Source organism: Heloderma suspectum, chromosome 1 (genome assembly GCF_057233095.1).
Source record: "Heloderma suspectum isolate Gila_16-S chromosome 1, 16-S_ref, whole genome shotgun sequence".
Lineage (NCBI taxonomy): Eukaryota > Metazoa > Chordata > Lepidosauria > Squamata > Helodermatidae > Heloderma > Heloderma suspectum.
This window is the reverse complement of record NC_139458.1, coordinates 318,838,957-318,856,961: the sequence shown is the minus strand read 5'-3', so window position 1 is coordinate 318,856,961 and position 18,005 is coordinate 318,838,957. Positions and strand designations below refer to the sequence as shown.

At 42.4% G+C, this 18,005-nt stretch overlaps 1 protein-coding gene across 1 annotated transcript in view; it reads left to right on the top strand.

Moving 5' to 3' along the window:
* Positions 1-18,005, top strand: part of PREP (prolyl endopeptidase) — a 100,351-nt gene that overhangs the window by 8,991 nt on the left and 73,355 nt on the right. Inside the window, exons 4-7 of the mRNA XM_084827200.1 lie at positions 1,937-2,067; positions 2,873-3,082; positions 3,632-3,753; positions 12,706-12,811. Of these exons, the coding sequence (XP_084683326.1) occupies positions 1,937-2,067; positions 2,873-3,082; positions 3,632-3,753; positions 12,706-12,811 (569 nt within the window). The remainder of the gene's footprint in view (positions 1-1,936; positions 2,068-2,872; positions 3,083-3,631; positions 3,754-12,705; positions 12,812-18,005) is intronic.

Below are 18,005 nucleotides of genomic sequence, written 5' to 3'. Positions count from 1 at the left end.
ACATGCACACACACCCGGCTCAAGTCACGGTGCCTACGCCGGTCAAGTTATTTTGGCACTTGAGGCCCGTCAATGAAAGCCTATCATGCTATAACATATTTATGTGTCTTCAAGATGCCACAAGACACTTTGTGGCTTTTGAACACGAAAGAAGAAGACCTCCCTACGTGTCTTCACATCTGCGCACCTTTCTCTAGCAAGTGCAAACCCCTGCTGTCAAGAAAGACTATGCACCCATCAGAGCCTGGCCTCGTGGATCATGCAGCCAGTAGGCGCACTCCAGAAAGATGCTTTCAGAGCCAAGGAGATCCAGACAAACTCAAGCAAGCCAAGCCAAGCCACACTACATGCTCACATATTATCTTGCCTCTACTCCAAATGCTGCTGCTCACATCCCTTTTTTCTGCAGTTCCTCTTCTGTCCTGCTGACCCAGGTAAGGGGCCTGGGCCAGCTTGGAAGTAGCAACAGGTGAGGAAGGCCTCTGGCACTCCATGGAACAGGTCAGCAGCCAGTGCACCTCCCCCCCCCCCCCCCGGAGCCTCAATTACTACTACAAAAGTGTAGTAATTGGCTGGGCACTTCTGTCTGCTCAATCAGGCACTAGCGTACAATGGGGTTGTTAAGCAATGTTGGATGCTGGATGTAACCGTCTTATAGCCCCCTTTATATCTTAAAATGCATCACTTCACTTCAAAAGGCAGGTATACCTTCCACACTGCACAGCTGCTACACTCCTGATACTACAGCAATAATAATACTTTTTAAAGATTCCACACACGTGCAGAGATTCACATTTCAGACTCACTCAAGGCACAATCCTATGCATGTTCAGAAAGAAAAAAGCCCTACAACTCTCAGCGTGCCCCAGCCAGCCATGCTGGCCAGGGGATTCTAGGACTTTTTTTCTCTGTATAAACATGCATAGGATTGTGCCTTTGTCACACTAGCATGCATAGGATTGTGCATCATATCACACTAGCATGACTATAGGGATAAAATAGGATCCCGTCTGTGCTTTTCAGAAATGGAATAGTGACCTGATGCTTGAACCGTAAGTCCCCTTTCACATATACTTACGGTGCGGCTGACTGAGTTGCATATGTTTGGGTTGTTTTTAAGTTTCCTAGCAAAACCTCCCCAAAAGACAGGCTGAGGTATGCTAGGAGTTGTAGGACTTTTTCTCTCTCTTAACATGCAGAGGATTGTGTTCTTAATCTATAATTTGGTAAGTACATGGCAGAGAAATCTTATTGTTTCTGTTAATTACATAATACATCAATGGCAAAAGCTTTGGGGAGAGCAATCCTGTGCCCCCTAGACAGTGTCTGGGGGGACAGGCATAGGATTGTTCAGTTTCCTTGCTCCAACCTCAGAGCCAGGAAACCGCACTCCCCGCCCCATCCCAGGAAAACTGAGCACAGAGATGGGGAGAAGGAGGTGTTCCTGGGGGCAAGGAGCGGAGGTGACCTGGGCAGCAGCCATACGAGAGGTCCTGTGGCCCTCCCAGCCTCCTTCCCTCTCCGAAGCCTCTGCTAGATGGGCGAAATTGCCTGTCTAGCTTAAATGCAGAGTGGGAGGCACAAGGCGCCACCCACTCTGTATTGGATACACATAAGCCTCTGATGTAGGAGGCTTACGCGTACCCAGGGCGGATCCCATAGGACTGCGCCCTAACTGTGTTAGTGGATGACTTAAAGTGACTTTGTAATTTCATTCTGATGTTGATGTTATGCAACTTTATTGGTGAATTGCATGCTAACTTTTGAAATGGGGAGATTTGCATTTTTTCCATCTGAAAATATTTTGGCTGCTTTCATATGTTATAAGTCTGCCACTGCTCTTGAGACTGATTTTAAATTTTAAGCACAGCACAGGTCTGACTACAGAATTATGCAGGCAAACTATTTCCTTCATTCTCTCTCACGTGTATTCTAGGTATTTTCACTTTTATAATTCTGGACTTCAGAACCAGCGAGTATTGTATGTGCAAGACTCCTTGGATGCTGATGCCAAAGTCTTTCTTGACCCAAATAAACTTTCTGATGATGGCACTGTGGCTTTGCGAGGTCAGTGTAGCAGATTTTCCAAAATGTGTCATTTTAGACACCTGTGTAAGGTTTGTCGATTTTGAATTATGCATAAACATGTCTACATAGAGGGGAGGGGGGATATGCAAATGTCAGAAGATATGTAACATTTCAGTTTTAAGGGTTGCCGATGCGTTGTAGGCAAATGCTAGAGCATTAATCGAAAGCAGGGATGAGGAGCGTGTGGCCCTCCAGAAGTTGTTGGACTGCAAGCGTTATCATCCCTCACCCTTGGCTATAAGAACATAAGAAGAGCCATGCTGGCTCAGAACAAGGGTCCATCTAGTCCAGCATTCTGTTCACACAGTGGCCAACCAGATGCCCATGGGAAATCTACAAGCAGGACATGAGTGCAACAGCACCCTCCCGCCCATGTTCCTCAGCGACTGGTGTACATAGGTTCACTGCCTCTCATAGTGGAGGTAGCATATAGTCATCAGGACTAGTAGCCATTGATAGACTTCTCCAGGAATTTGTCCAATTCCCTTTTAAAGCCATCCGGATTGGTGGCCATCACTACATCTTGTGGTAGTGAATTCCATAGTTTAACTTTGCACTGTGTGAAGAAGTGCTTCCTTTGATCTTTCCTGAATCTCCCACCAATCAGCTCTGTGGGATGACTCCGGGTTCTTGTATTGTGAGAGAGGGAGCTATACTGGCTGGGTCTGATGGGAGCTGCAGTCCAGCAACATCGTAAGGGTCACAGGTTCCCCTCCCCTGATCTAAACGAAAACATTGTTAATGTGAGTAACTAATTAATACATGGTATGTTTTTAATTTGCAGGTTATGCTTTCAGTGAAGATGGGGAATATTTTGCATATGGCTTGAGTTCCAGTGGCTCAGACTGGGTGACGATTAAATTTATGAAGGTGGATGGTGCTGAGGAACTTCCAGACATACTGGAAATGGTAAAATTCAGTTGCATGGCTTGGACCCATGATGGCAAGGGCATGTTCTACAACTGCTACCCAAAGCAAGATGGCAAAAGTGATGGTGAGTGGCATGCAATAACGGTTCAGGAACAAGCCTGTCCTATCTCTAGGCCTTTATCTCCTTCATCCACTTCCCCTCAAGTGTCCGTATTTCACTGTGTGAACTCTGCTGCCTTCTTTTGGAAATCTTGACTCCCAGGGCCTTGGCTTCTCTGGCTCCTGGGACTTTTAATTCTCCCTGTCCACCTTGCCAACACAGCCTCGTCTCACTTCCATGCTGCCTGTTTGTAACTTAAGTAATAAAAATAACACAATGTATGACAAATAATGTAAAAAGCATAGGTCTAGCATAACATAAAGGAAAATAATGATAAAAAGACAAAATGATGATCCTTGTAGCTACTACAGAGCTTCTTGGGAGTAAGGACTCATATTTCTAGCAAACAGATGAGTGTTATGAAATATATACTTTTGTTAACTCACTAAATGTTAACTCACTAAATAAATAGTTTATAATCTGTGAAAGTGTGAGACATTACGCTCATACTAAGAACAAGAAATTTTGAAGCATACCTTGTCTACATGTAATCAAATATTCTAATTGCCCCAGGCACCGAGACGTCAACCAACTTGCACCAGAAGTTGTACTATCATGTCCTGGGAACTGACCAATCAAAGGATGTTTTATGTGCCGAATTTCCTCATGAGCCAAAATGGATGGGTGGCGTGGAGGTATGATGCATTTCATCTTGTTTGAAAGAGTACTTGTAGACATGATTTACTAAAGGTTCAGCAGATAATAAAGTAAGGTGAAATATTTTTATAGCCCCGACTATTCCTTGTGAAATAAGTTATCACTATGCCAGTTGGTGCAGGGATGGGGAACATCTGGTCCACCAGATGTTGGTGGGTTCCAACTCCCATCAAGCCCTAGTCGGCATAGCTAGTGGTGAGGGATGGTAGGAGCTGCAGTCCAGCAACATCTGGAGGGCCACATGTTGCTCATGCCTGATTGGCGTGAACTCCTTTTGACTAGTGTGGTGCCAGAGTGTCATGGCGATTGGTTTAAAATAAGAATGTTGCTGTTTTAACTATGTGACAATCTGTATGGGAAACTGCTAGATTCCACTATTTCTCAAACTGTGTGTCTGTGTGTTCTGCCTATTCTCAGCCAGTGGTCTTTTGATCCTCTACTTCTTTGGCACCATTTTTTTTTATTTGGAAAGAAATGGACCGTAATCAAGACTCTTTGTTGTGCACTAAAGCACATACATACTTGGCTTTTAAAATAATGTGTGTTTTTAAAATCGTTTTTCCAAAAATCGTAATTCTGTTACTGTGAGCTACTGATCATAAACATTAGTGTGGATTGTTTTTTTTTAAAAGAGTGAGAGAGCAAGAGATACTGGCAAAATGGGAAGCGCTTTTCAAATGGTGTAAAAATATTAACAAAATACTCCCTTCCTGCTACTTTGACTCAGCAGTAATTTTGACAACTATAAATGCTAGCTTATCCATCTCGCTCATTTGGGCCCCATCCTTGCTCAGAGTGATGTGTCCATGTGGTTTTCCCCACTTGAAGTACTAGTTCCCCTCTTGAAGTACTAGTTCCCCTCTACTCAGCACTGGTTAGGCCTCATCTGGAGTACTGTGTCCAGTTATGGGCACCACACTTTAAGAAGGATGCAGACAAACTGGAGTGGGTTCAGAAGAGGGCAACGAAGATGATCAGGGGACTGGAAACAAAGCCCTATGAAGAGAGACTGAAAGAACTGGGCATGTTTAGCCTTGAGAAGAGAAGACTGAGGGGAGATATGATAGTACTCTTCAAGTACTTGAAAAGTTGTCACAGAGAGGAAGGCCAGGATCTCTTCTTGATCATCCCAGAGTGCAGGACACGGAATAATGGGCTCAAGTGACAGGAAGCCAGATTCCGGCTGAACATCAGGAAAACCTTCCTGACTGTTAGAGCAATACAACAATGGAACCAATTACCTATGAATTATAATGAATCCAAGGCTGGAGTTAAAATCGCTGGAAGAAACATTAACAATCTCAGATATGCAGATGGTACCACTTTGATGGCTGAAAGCGAGGAGGAGCTGAGGAACCTTATGACGAAGGCGAAAGAAGAAAGTGCAAAAGCTGGGTTGCAGTTAAACCTCAAAAAACCCAAGATTATGACAAACAGCTTGATTGATAACGGGCAAATAGAGGGAGAAAATGTGGAGGCAGTGACAGACTTTGTATTTCTAGACGCAAAGATTACTGCAGACGCTGACTGCAGCCAGGAAATCAGAAGACGTTTACTTCTTGGGAAGAGAACAATGACAAATCTTGATAAAATAGTTAAGAGCAGAGACATCAGACTGTCTGCATAGTTAAAGCAATGATATTCCCCGTAGTAACCCATGGCTGCGAGAGCTGGACCATAAGGAAGGCTGAGCGAAGGAAGATAGATGCTTTTGAACTGTAGTGTTGGAAGAAAATTCTGAGAGTGCCTTGGACTGTAAGAAGATCAAACCAGTCCATACTCCAGGAAATAAAGCCAGACTGCTCACTTGAGGGAATGATATTAAAGGCAAAACTGAAGCACTTTGACCACATAAGGAGAAGACAGGATACCCTGGAGAAGATGCTGATGCTAGGGAAAGTGGAAGGCAAAAGGAAGAGGAGCCAACCAAGGGCAAGATGGATGGATGATATTCTGGAGGTGATGGACTCGACCTTGGGGGAGCTGGGGGTGGTGACGGCCAACAGGAAGCTGTGGCGTGGCTGGTCCATGAAGTCACGAAGAGTCAGAAGCGACTGAACGAATAAACAACAAAATCTAGGGAGGTAGTGGGCTCTCCCACACTGGAGGCATTCAAGACGAGGCTGTACAGCCAACTGTCAGGGATGTTTTGACTTGGATTCCTGCATTGAGCAGCGGGTTGGACTTGATGATCTTATAGGCTGCTTCCAATCCTACTATTCTATGATTTTATGACCTTCAGAAACCGCCCAGTGATGGCAGAGAGTAATTGGCTGAAGGTCATCCAGTAGGGATTTGAACCTAGGACCACCTCTCCACATATTTATGTTTCCTGCAGCAAACACAAGGTATAGATGACATTCACCCAGATATGAAATCGGGCAACTGGATTCACTCAGGGTACACAGACCTGCATACAAGCATGTAGGTTGTACACATATTATGTATTCGTTGCGGGAAACAGTATCACTGGTGTACACACAGCAAATAGCATTGCTCCGTTTGGGTCTTCGATTGAAGTTCAGCTTCCGTTCACACCACAACGCATGCCTTTTATGGCAAACGGCTGTCACTTTTAGGTCTATGTTGATGTCCTATTGCGTTGCGCCACTGCACATGCAATTTCATGATGTCACAACACAGCAGGGATGTTTTAGCGCTTCTATAACAATAGTCACCACCGTTTGCCACCCTGTTGCATCATCATTCAAAGCAGCTGCATATAGTGTAAACATGGGAAGAGATGGTGGTAGCATCTGTAACGTCGGGGTGGTTGATCTAATTTCGAAGTTCTTTCCACTATGAACTCTCTAAAGGCGCAATAATCCTATGAATAGTTAGAGAGAAAAAAGTCCTACAATTTCCAGCATGCCCCAACCAACGTGGCTGGTTGGAGAGATGCTGGGAGTTGTAGGACTTTTTTCAGTCTCAACATGCATTGGAGTGCTCCCTAAGTAGCCTTAGGGCAAGGGTGGGGAATATCAGGCCCAAGATCCAAATCTGGCCCTCCTAGAGTCCTGATTCAGCCCTCTGGAGTTCTCCATATGGCCACCACCCCAAACACTAATTGTTTAGCCGTTTCTCAGCTTTTGTGCAGGTTTTTTCCTATTCTAAAAGGTCGAAATGCCTCTCCTGTGGCTCAGTTACTGGCAGCAAAAGCATCAAGCCACGATATGCTGATGTTTATTTGTTATTTGTATTTTTTGTATTTTTGGTCCCACCCTGTTTGCCCACCACTGGAATGCAGCCCCAAGAGCCAGGTTGGGGATGGCTGTGTTAAGGTTTCAGAAGTAACTAAGCAGTTCATGGAGTCAGTTCTATTAGTGTCACTAAGATAAAAGAGGGTTCCAGTGGTTAGAGTATTGTTCTGGGGCTGGGGAGACTCAGGTTTGCGTCCCCACTGGGCCATGAAGCTCACTGGGTGACTTTGGGCCAGTCATGGACTCCCAGCCTAACCTAACTCACAGGGTTGTTGTGAGGATAAAATGGAGAGGAGGAGGATCATGTATACCACCTTGGGCTCCATGAGGGAAAAGTCAGGATATAAATGTAACAAATAAATAGAAGGCGGGAAAGAGCCATGTAGGGATGATGGAGAAATTTGAGACGGATTAAAATGAGCTTGGATTTCTAAGAATCCGACCTGCAGCATCTGCTGCAGATTGACCACCTCAGGCCCTGCGGAGTCCGTGGACTTTCGGATGATTTTTTTACTTTCCCGAAATTTACGCATATAAATCTGTAGAAAAATACATAAGTTTCTGCTGAGGAAACGTAGAATGGAATAGGGGACAATACACTAAATATTACATACTGGGGTAAATTATGTAAACACTTACGTAAACACATAAATATTTACATAATTCCGTATTTTTCCGCATGACAAAAATTTTTTTTGCATCCATCTGTGGATGGATGATGCAACGAAAGGCACCTGACAATCTGCGAAACACAGACGGAGTGGATTTTACACAGTCCATACATCCCTAGAGCCATGTACACTGTCTTGAGCTCCTTGGAAGAAATGAAGGATATAAATGTGAATAGATGCATAAAATAAATAAACCAAGCCTTATAATGCCTCCTCTAATAGTTTTATTTTTCTTTTAACATTAGCTTGTAATATCTATGGGCAGGGGGGCGGCGAGAAGAGAAACCTAAATAACCTCTGTTCCATTCCATTGGCCCTTATTCAAGGTATTTCCCTTTCCAGCTTTATCCTCAACCCCTGTTGTTATGAAGTTAATGTATATTTGTATCAATTCTAATTATAAACAGAATGACTATGGCCCCAGCTTTCTCCTGTAAACTGTAGCTGACATGGACAGAGTTTTGGCTGGAAGCAGATGGAATGAGTTTGAGACAGTGCCCAGAAGAGGGCACTGTGGAATGATGATTTGATGCTTTGGTGTATGAGTTAAGTGGGGTGAAAAGCCTTGGGGATTTGAAATGGACTTGTGGTATACATGTTGCTGTTTTCAATGAAGTTTACATTCTTGGAGTAATGTAAGATATAACGTAAAAGGTATCAGAAATATTTATAGAAGGTTATTCCTTCTTTCTGCTGCCCCATTTTCAAATAACACTGCGAAAACCACAAGAATATAAATAGTATATTTTGCTTCAGAAATGTATTAATTTGTAAAACCGTTTTCACTTCAGCTAGAGGCTGGACACAAGATTGCTCATTGTCGACGTGATCACCTGAAATAACTTTGTGCTTTCATTTGAAAAATAAAGGAACCAAGCAGTACAAGACAGGATTGATGTAATATCTATACTGTAACGTGTTAAGGAAGTTGTCGTGGTTGGCACTGATTTTATGAGCTGATGATGCATTAGAATCTTTACAAATCGTTTAAGTTCTTGGAAAATGAAAATGGGCAGCATGGAATTTCACAGGCAGTCTCCTGAGGGAAGTGAGAGATCAGTTGTGCTGAAACCTATACCTCACACTGATTCTAGGGTCAGGTAAAACCATACTGCCAAGATAAGAGGATGAGTGAGAAGACATCCTAGAAGGCAGGGAAACCAAAGGGCGGGAAACCCAGGGGCAAGGTAGTTAAAAGATGGGATCAGGGACAGTGGATTAAGATGGGTCCTGAGAAGAAAACGGAATAAGGGGAGAAAAAAATGAAAAGGCTGTTGGGGAAAATCTAGAAAACTGCGGAAAAGCAGAGTATGGTGTGTGTGTGTGTGTGTGTGTGTGTGTGTGTGTGTGAGAGTTAGTGTTACAGAAAGCTCATGCAGAGCCAGAGGCTAGGAAAGTCTATATATTGTTTACTGAGGGTGGGGAAGGGAGAAGGAAGGAACCTGTGTGTTGAAGGAAAGAAGGGCTAAAGAAAAAGTGGGGCTGTGGCTACGGTTGCCATCTCCGTCTCTGGCAAGGCTTCTGTGTTATCAAAAGAAGCTGAGTCTAAACTTTCTGCTAGGAAAACTGATGGGGGAGGGGCACTTGACCGGTGGTGGTCCAATAAGTACTGAATGGTCAACCATCTTCCCAGACATTTAGGATAGGAAACAGAGCTCCGGGGTCAAAGAGAATGACTTCTAGGTAGGTAGGCAACCCAGCATCTTTTGTTCAAAATCTGGTGACTGGACTTGCTGCTTAGCATAGCAGGAACTGGCCTTTTCTAAAGGAGCATGACCTTCCTGAGTATTCTTTGTAGGAATATGATCCTTTTCCTAGATCAACACTCCCATTTCACTTTATTGCTTTACACGACAATTGCTATTTTCCTGTTGAAAAGTACATTAGTGTTTGGGTAGGAACCAGCGTAAGTGGTGATGTTGGGTTTAATGGTTCCAATAAATACATTAAGGCTGCAATCCAATATCCACTTACCTAGGAGTAAGCCCCATTTTACTCAGTGGGGCTTACTTCTGAATAGACAGATACAGGATTACAATGTATTACAAATATAGGAGTTGGCAGAAGTGATGGTGGAGGTGTGCGCCTGGCAAGGAAGCCGATAAGCTGTAGTGGTTAGAAAGTGCACAGAGGGTTTTGGTATATGCACATATATTCAGATGTAATCAAGTCTATGTATAAACAGATACAGAGATCTTGCAAAATAGTGTATTAACTGTGTGCACTCTCTCAAGAACACTTTAAAAAGGAGTTGTGTTATATATTAAGAACAAAGTTCTTTGCTACATTTTAAGTCTCAAGAGACTGTAGTTACAGGCTATAAACTGAGAGGGCTGGAGAAAACAATATAACTAATTACAGTTCTTCCATTAAATTAAATATCCTTGATAATTTAATCCTCCAACTCTATCCAATTACATTTAATTTGAGCTTTGGTTGACTCTGAACCCCAGGGATAGGTAGCCTTGGCTTTGCATTGTAAACAAAATTGTTCTCAGGGCAACATACAGATGATGTTGAAGAGGCACCTATTTATGCATTGTTATCTCCTGTGGCCTATTTTCCCCTCAGTCTTTAAAATCTTAGTGGAAATTTTCAAGATAAGAGGTCTTGATAAAAGGCCACCTTGAGATCCATCATCAAGGAGGGAAGAACGAATATAAATCTAATAAAATATTAGCACCAAAAAAGAAACTAGCTTTTTTATTTCAGTGACTTACATTGAACAAACGGAGGCATTTTCCATTTTTATTTCAGTTCAAAAATCACATTTTTGTTGGAGTGTTTTTGCTTTGTACTTCTCCGCCCTTCCCCATGATTCATCAGTCTCTCTTTTGTCTCCATGTTGAACCTAGAACCTTCGGTATACAAAGCAGTTGTTTACCATGGAGCTATGGCCCTTCCCCATATGTTTGACACAGAGCCCACACGCAACGCTGGATAAAAGAGCTAGCCATGTGGCAAGTTTAGCTTCCTTCTCTCATTGGCTAGATTGCATAGCATTCCATCACAATACTGGGGCTGGCCTTTTGGCCTGCCTGGTAGAACTGCTCTGGCCAGTTGGCTTGCTTAATGTTGAAATGTCATACCTGTGGTACAGTCATACCAACCTGGAATTGGTGGTGATTCAACATAAAGGAAAGGAACTAGTTAGAAACCTGAACCAATTAATGAATTTTGTGACATATGACTACATTGCCATACCGATGCAAGAAAGGTGGAGGGGTGAACACATACACTGAGCTGGTTTGCACATAATGTTAACCCATGGTTTATTTAAGCTATGGCTTGTTGCCCTGCTCAGGGTTTGTCTGGCAGACGGTCAAACTGTGGTTTTCTCAATCCCTGGCTTGTTTGTTTCCTTCTTCCTTCACCTGCTCCCTCCCTGTATCCCAAATGCCTTTGTGGCACTGTAGTACTGGCATGCAGAGTGGCTGGTTGTTGTTTTTTACCACTCTTGCCCGCTGCCTCTGTAGCCTGGTGCAACAACCCAGGGTCAGGGTTCACACATACTGACAACCCATGGTTTAAACAACCCAGAGTTCACAACCCAACAGCAAACTGTGGGTTATCTTTCTGGGTTGTTCATGGCTTGTTTGTGTGGTTTGTTGAACCACGGTTTGCTCATGTGGCAGCATTCACACATCATGACAACCCTGAATTCAACAACCCATATCATGGGTTAGTGTTATGTACGAAATAGGCTACTGTCTATCCATAGATTGATAGAGAGAGACTGCTAGAGATGTGAAGGCTTTGAAAAAAAATGGAAAATTCGGGGGGGGGGGAATCCCCCCCCCCAATTTCTGAAAAACTTGGGGCAGTGGGACTTTTTAAAAACAATGTTTTCTGGGGGTTTTCCAGAAAAAAAACTTCACATCACTACAGAGGGAAAGGCACTAATACTCTGCCTTCATTTGTTTGTCTCCATTAAGAAATCTGAAGATGTAATTTTTGAATGCAGCAGTCAACAATGCTTTGTCTTGATACTCTTGAATTCCTTTGAGTTTCCAAACACATTAATGGAAAGACAGCTGTAGGAATGAAGACAGACTTAATTGTGTGTTGTTGTGTTGGGGAATTAGATTAAGAATGTGTTCTGAGAAACACATTAAGTAAACTATTATCAACTATTTGCCAGTCCAGCAAGGAATGATGAAGAAAATGTGCATCAGATGTGTTCAGAATTTCTGCTGTCAGGGGAGTCTTGTTCACCATGGCCCCAGAGAGAAAATGTTTCAAAGATTTATTTTGTGTTGACAAACTGAAGGCAGTATGAGTTCAGAATTAATTCTCAAAGGCTGGATACTAAATGCATTTGCCACTTGTAAAATTGGGGGGAAGGGATGCCTATTGCTGGAATATGGCCCCTGAGAGCTTCTCTGAAATGAAATTTGGTCCTCTGGCTGAAAGGGGTTCTATAGCCCTAATTTAAGGTATTCAAATACACAAGTTCAAAAAAAAAATCCCAAAAACCTATAGAGGGAAAGGGAAAAAATTAGGACAGAATATAAAAATAACTGCACTTTGCTGTTCTTTGAGAAATTTGTATTTGAGTGGTGTTATAATTAATTTAGGATGCTTTCTGTAGAGTGATTATGCGCAATAAAGATCTGTCAGTATAATTTTTGACCCTGTCTACTGTCACCTTGCGTTTAGCATAACAACTTCAGGTACGCATGACTATCCATAACATATTAGCTGTATAGATGAGAGGAACTTGTTTTTTACAAACTGCTTTTAATTTCAGATAACTAGGGTTTATCAGAATACACAGTTGAGTCATGACTCTGAATTAGAAATTTATTGTCTATGTTCCTGAAAAGCAAAATTGACTTGAAGGACTACCGGCCTCCATTCCGTTCTTTTGCCGTTTTGGGAGAGCAATTCTTGTATGTCAGTCAAATGTAAGATACATCAGTATTTGGTACTCTGACTTTGTTGGTTTTGTTTCGCAAAATGTTTTTTTCTGGAAAACTAGGAGACCTGTTTGAGTAGTATTACTTTTTAATTTGGAATAAGTTGATATTTATGTTGTCTTAATTTTGATAAATTGTAGATATCTGATGATGGGCAATACGCTTTGCTCTCCATACGGGAAGGATGTGATCCAGTGAACAGACTGTGGTACTGTAATCTACAGGAGGAATCAAATGGTATAATGGGTAAGTGCTTTTTGTTCATGTTAAGTAAAATTGCTTCATTTTGAAAATATTGCAAACCTCTGTATAACGGTAAGTTAAGCGTACCTCCATGAATCAATGAGGCCAAGCATCTTTGCATAGGTCCTATGCCATACGTCAGGGGTGGGGGGCCCTCAGGCCCAGGTCCCATTCCGGCCTTTTGAGGATCCCGGGGTGGCCACGCCCCCTTTTCCCAACCACCAAGCCTAAAAGGGCAAAATGCCTCTCCTAAGGCTTTGTTACTGGCAGTAAGAGCTTGGAGTGGCAATATGCTGGGGGGGGGGTTGTATTTTTGGCCCCACCCCTTTTGCCTCTGGCTCTGCCCCCTTTGCTTTCGGCACCACTGTAATGTGGCCCCTGAGAGCTTCTCTGAAGTCACATTCAGATCTCAGGATGAAAGAGGCCTCTACCCTTGCCATAGGTGATGGTGATTCTTAAGTACATGGAAACAAAACAGAATCCCCAGCAGCCAAACCTTGAACTGAAATGTACTTCTCTAAATTCATGGTGTCTCCCCACATAGAGTTGGTTAAGAGACTAATAATGCAGTCCTGTACATGCCAGTACCCACTAACCTGGGAGTAAGCACCACTGAACTCAGTTGAAATTAGCTCTGAATAGCCATGTAGAGGATTGCACTGTGAGCTACAAATCAGGCAGTCACAAGTTCAAACTTTGCTTCCATGAATTCACAAGGTAGGCTTAGGCAAGCTCTCTCTCTCAGCCATCATCTGCGGTATGAAGATGATAATACTAACCTAGTTGTAAGGGCTACAAGAAGATAATCTATGTGATGCACTTTGAGAGTGCCATATAGTTGCTAAGAATTATTATTTGTATTTCAGTTAATCTAAATATGCTTTTGAAATGAAATCCACATCCCATTGAAATGAGCAAAACATCCCTTTGTTTTTAATGCACCAAGTTTTCACCTAAAATCTTTCACCCCAGCTGCTGTGATGGGAACCCATTTTGGTTTTTTCCATCTGTGGATAAAGGCACTCTTGTGTTAGAGAGTTAAGTTAAAACTCAGTTGGCTTTTGCTCTTTCTTGCTCTAATGCATGTCAGCTTGATTTGGGTTGCAGTTTAGATGTGTGAAAGCAAACTTTGCCCATGACCTTGAACTACAAGACTGTGAAATACATTGCCAGTTTTGGCATTGACCCAGTTTGCACGATTAAATTAATGGTTAATGGTTTAAAATTCTGCATTGTTTCTCCTTTAACAACCCAGAGTTCTGGGTTTGGGTGTCATGGAGAACAACCGAGGAATGATCCTGGGTTGTTTAGCAAACCAGAAGTGGGTGACCAGTCAAGAGCCAGCACACTTGCTCACTGCTGCGTGCTGCAGAACAACCCTTAGTTAATAAACAACAGGTTGTTTAATCATGTGAACCAGGTCAGTGTGCGCACAAGGAACTCAACAGGTGATAAAATTTTCAGGTAAATGAAAATATTTGTGTTAAAAACCTAAAGAGTGGGGAGTCTTCGCATACTGCTTTCTTTGTTTCTTCTATCAGCATCAACCTGTACTTTTGGAAGTAGGGGAAGGTATTTTAATTAATTTTCATTAACGTATGTGTTACATGCATTCTAGACTGCTGATGTTAGTACTTTATGTTCTGTTATGTTCTTTATGGCATGAGCCTTTGGGAGAATGTGGGGATAAATAGCTTTTAAAATTACTATTATTCAAGTTTATGGGTGAAATCCAATGTTGCAAAAGTGGACTTCTACTTGTACATGGGAACTTTCTCCTCCTCTGTTCTCCAATCTGCTCAGGAGAGTCCCCCAACCGTCAATACGGTTTTCAGGGCACACAGGGGCATGCAAAGGGGAAATATATCCCTCCCCATTTCACTAACAAAAGCTGTTCCATCAGCAGGAAGGGCTGGTTGGATGTGACCCCATGTGACAAATCCCACAGATTTATAGTTGTGTCATTTTCATGAAAACCAAAAGCTGCAGATACTATGAATGTGTTGTTCCCCCAGAATGAATGGCTTCTGCATTTTAAGTTGAAATTGGTCTAATTCACATGCACAAATAACTTCTTTAGGCAGTTCCTGGTAATGATACTATAGATTGTACCACTGATGCTAGAAACTGAGGACATTTTTGTTTGGGGCAATAAACTGTTCCTTTGTAGTCGCAATTTTTATTCTTTTTTCAGGTTCTTTGCAAGCAGCCTCATACTCTGCTTGCCTTAGTTGGCTCTGTGCTGGACTGTTGGGCACTGCTATAAGGGAAATTTCATATTTTTGTGTTTGGAAGTATATTCTTCCCCTCTCCGTTTTCAAACTGTTATATTAATTGTTTTCTGAACTACATGTGCACAAAATTTTAAATTACTGCCTGTTGTGAAGTACCTTAAGAATTTTTGGGTACCTCCTCAGTACTACTTGGTGTGGTATGAAACAGGAAGAAAGAAGTTCAACATTTGTGTGTGGGGGAGGGTATATTATTTATATGATCTTGTACTGAAATAAAAAAGAGCCCTTTGTTATTCAGGAGCCCTTTCTTGCTTTTAATTGCTTCATCGTCAGATTTCCCCCTGGATATGTACATTTTAAAGATGAAGTTAAAATAACTACTACCTCAGGCCAACTAATTGCATGAGAAGTAGAATCATATATTCCTCTGATTGTATCCAAGAGGACACGTCAGCCTATGAACTTGATTTTGGAGCATAGATGCAACTTGATACTGAAAAGATGACAATTTGTTTGGTACATGACATAAAGCTATAGAGCCTCCGTTGCATACTTGTGTTTTTCATATCTTAATTTGATTTCATTGTCAGTACATTTCCAACCTTGGACAGACCTGCATAAGGAAAAGCATGTGGGAAGAGGATGTGGGATATTATCCAAGTCATTTCCACAATCTGTCCCTTTTTTCAATATGAAATTAAATCTCAATTCTAAAATAAGGTTTATGTCTGTTTCTCATGATAGCTAGTTAAGAAAACTGTACCTTTCACAAGTTTCGTTTCTTCACTTTACCCCTCCTCTCTTTAGACCTGTGATTTGTAAAACGCATTCTCAAGAATCTAAAAGTTCTGTGTCTGAGCTCAGCTACCTTCACTTTTGCTTTCCCTACTTACCCACACTGAAACCTGTCACCTCAAATGCAGTGGTGGCTGGTGCTTATTGAGGCAGCTGGGGTGGAAGGCAGGACAGCTAATGGTCAGCAGAGCAACGGGGTCACAATAGGGAGAACCAAGATGTGGAGGCATACAAGTTATATTTCAGATTATGACTGTAAAGAAAAGAGTTTAGTGGTGATGGGAGTGTGTGATCCTGACGCACACAACAACACAAAAGCACTCCTTTGTACCACATTTCTCTGCTCAGCAGCAGCAACCCATTGCCCAGAAAAGCCAAAGTAAGGGGCAGAAATTAAAACAACAGCAAAGAAATGGGGAGAAAAGAAACAAACAATTTGGTGAGGGTTGTCCATGGTGGGGAAATCCCTTTGGGGGCCCAACAGATCCGCGCTGCCCCCAACTCAACTTACATTTGTGAGCTGAACCCCGGGCTAGTTCCTGAAACCTGGGGACTTCATCAGGTTTTTCTGTTTGTGCAAATTGTGGCCCTAAATAGCGCAATTTGCGCAAAGACAATTTACACTTGTGCAATTTGTTTTATTTATGGCTGTGATTTTGCATAAATTGCAATTTGTGCAAATTAAAAAACACCCTAAAATCTGCAAACTGGCCTGACTCGTTGCGTGCCGAGTCGGGCCAGCTCGCATATGAGCAAGCCAGAGTCTGAGGGACCAAGATGGTGAAAACGCTCTGAGCTCCACCCCGCAAACAGATTTCTCCAACATCCTTAGTTCGGGGGCTTACAGGATACACACTCTGCAAATGTGTGGGTTTTAAAAATTTAATCCCACTCCAAACACACCAATTTTTGCACACACTCACAAAAGATTAAGTCAAAAAGTGAAGCAACATCACATTTCTATAAAACAAGGGAACACACACAGTCCAAGAAGCACCTGCATACTCCTCTGTCATTGTCTCACATGCACTCTCACTACAGTGTAATGTGGAGCTGACCCTGTGTGTGTGTGTGTGTGTGTGTGTGTGTGTGTGTCTTTATTACTCTAAAGTAAGTGCAGGCCTCCACCTGCACAAATACACAGAGTACCCCCGGTCAATTCACTTCTGAATGCATGTGTGATATTCAAAATTCCTGATTTGGGACCTGTTTAAGTTTTTTATCAGGTCCTGGTAGTTTTATTATTAATTGTTTTAACTAGTTTTTAAACTAGTTTTTAAAACAATTATTAACAATTATTAATTGTTTTAACTAGTTTTAAATTCTTGAATGTTAAAGGTTTTATATTGCATTTTATCATGCTGTGACCCCCACCCCCCCGAGAGCTTTGGCTGTTGGGCGGTATAGAAATGTAATGAATGAATATATTACAAATGCAACCAGCTGAAGTGAGTGTGACTTGCAATCTTGCTTTCTCTGCTTTTTTTTGGGGGGGGGGTAACATTTGGAGTGACTCTAAAGTAAAAGTACCTTAGGTTGTTTACTTCAGGTTGACTTGATTTTGCAGTTGAGGTTTTTACAGTTGATGGTTTGTTGAAAGAGTAGCAGTTGCAGTCGACTTCCTTGGCATTTAATATGACCAGAAATAATGGAGATGATGCTTTGTGTGAGAGTCAAGGTGCCTGAACAGCATCGACAGTCCTCCCACTTTGAGCACAAAGAACCCACAGTGGTAGAGCACAAAAGCCACACCAAAGAAAGTGCTGCCTTGACAGTTTGGCTGTGGGAGAAGAGGCCAGGGACACCAAATGTCATTGCTCGTACTTTAACAATCTTACTAAATGTTCCAAGATAAAAGGACAGAAGGTAGAAGATCTGCTGTGTGTGTGTGTGTGAGAGAGAGAGAGAGAGATTTTCTGGGTTTTTTGCACAGTTTCTTCCATGTGGAACTTTCTACCTTTGAAGAAGACATAGCAGGAGTGGGCAGCTTGTGGCCCTCCAGATGTTCTTGGACTGCAACTCCTATCAGCCCTAGCCATCATAAGCAATGGTGAGGGATGCTGGGCGTTGTAGCCCAACAGCATCTGGAGGGCCCCTAGATTATATGTGTGTGCTTGGTGCATTAAACACTCAAGTCAAATTCCCTGGATGTCAAAATTACTGAACTG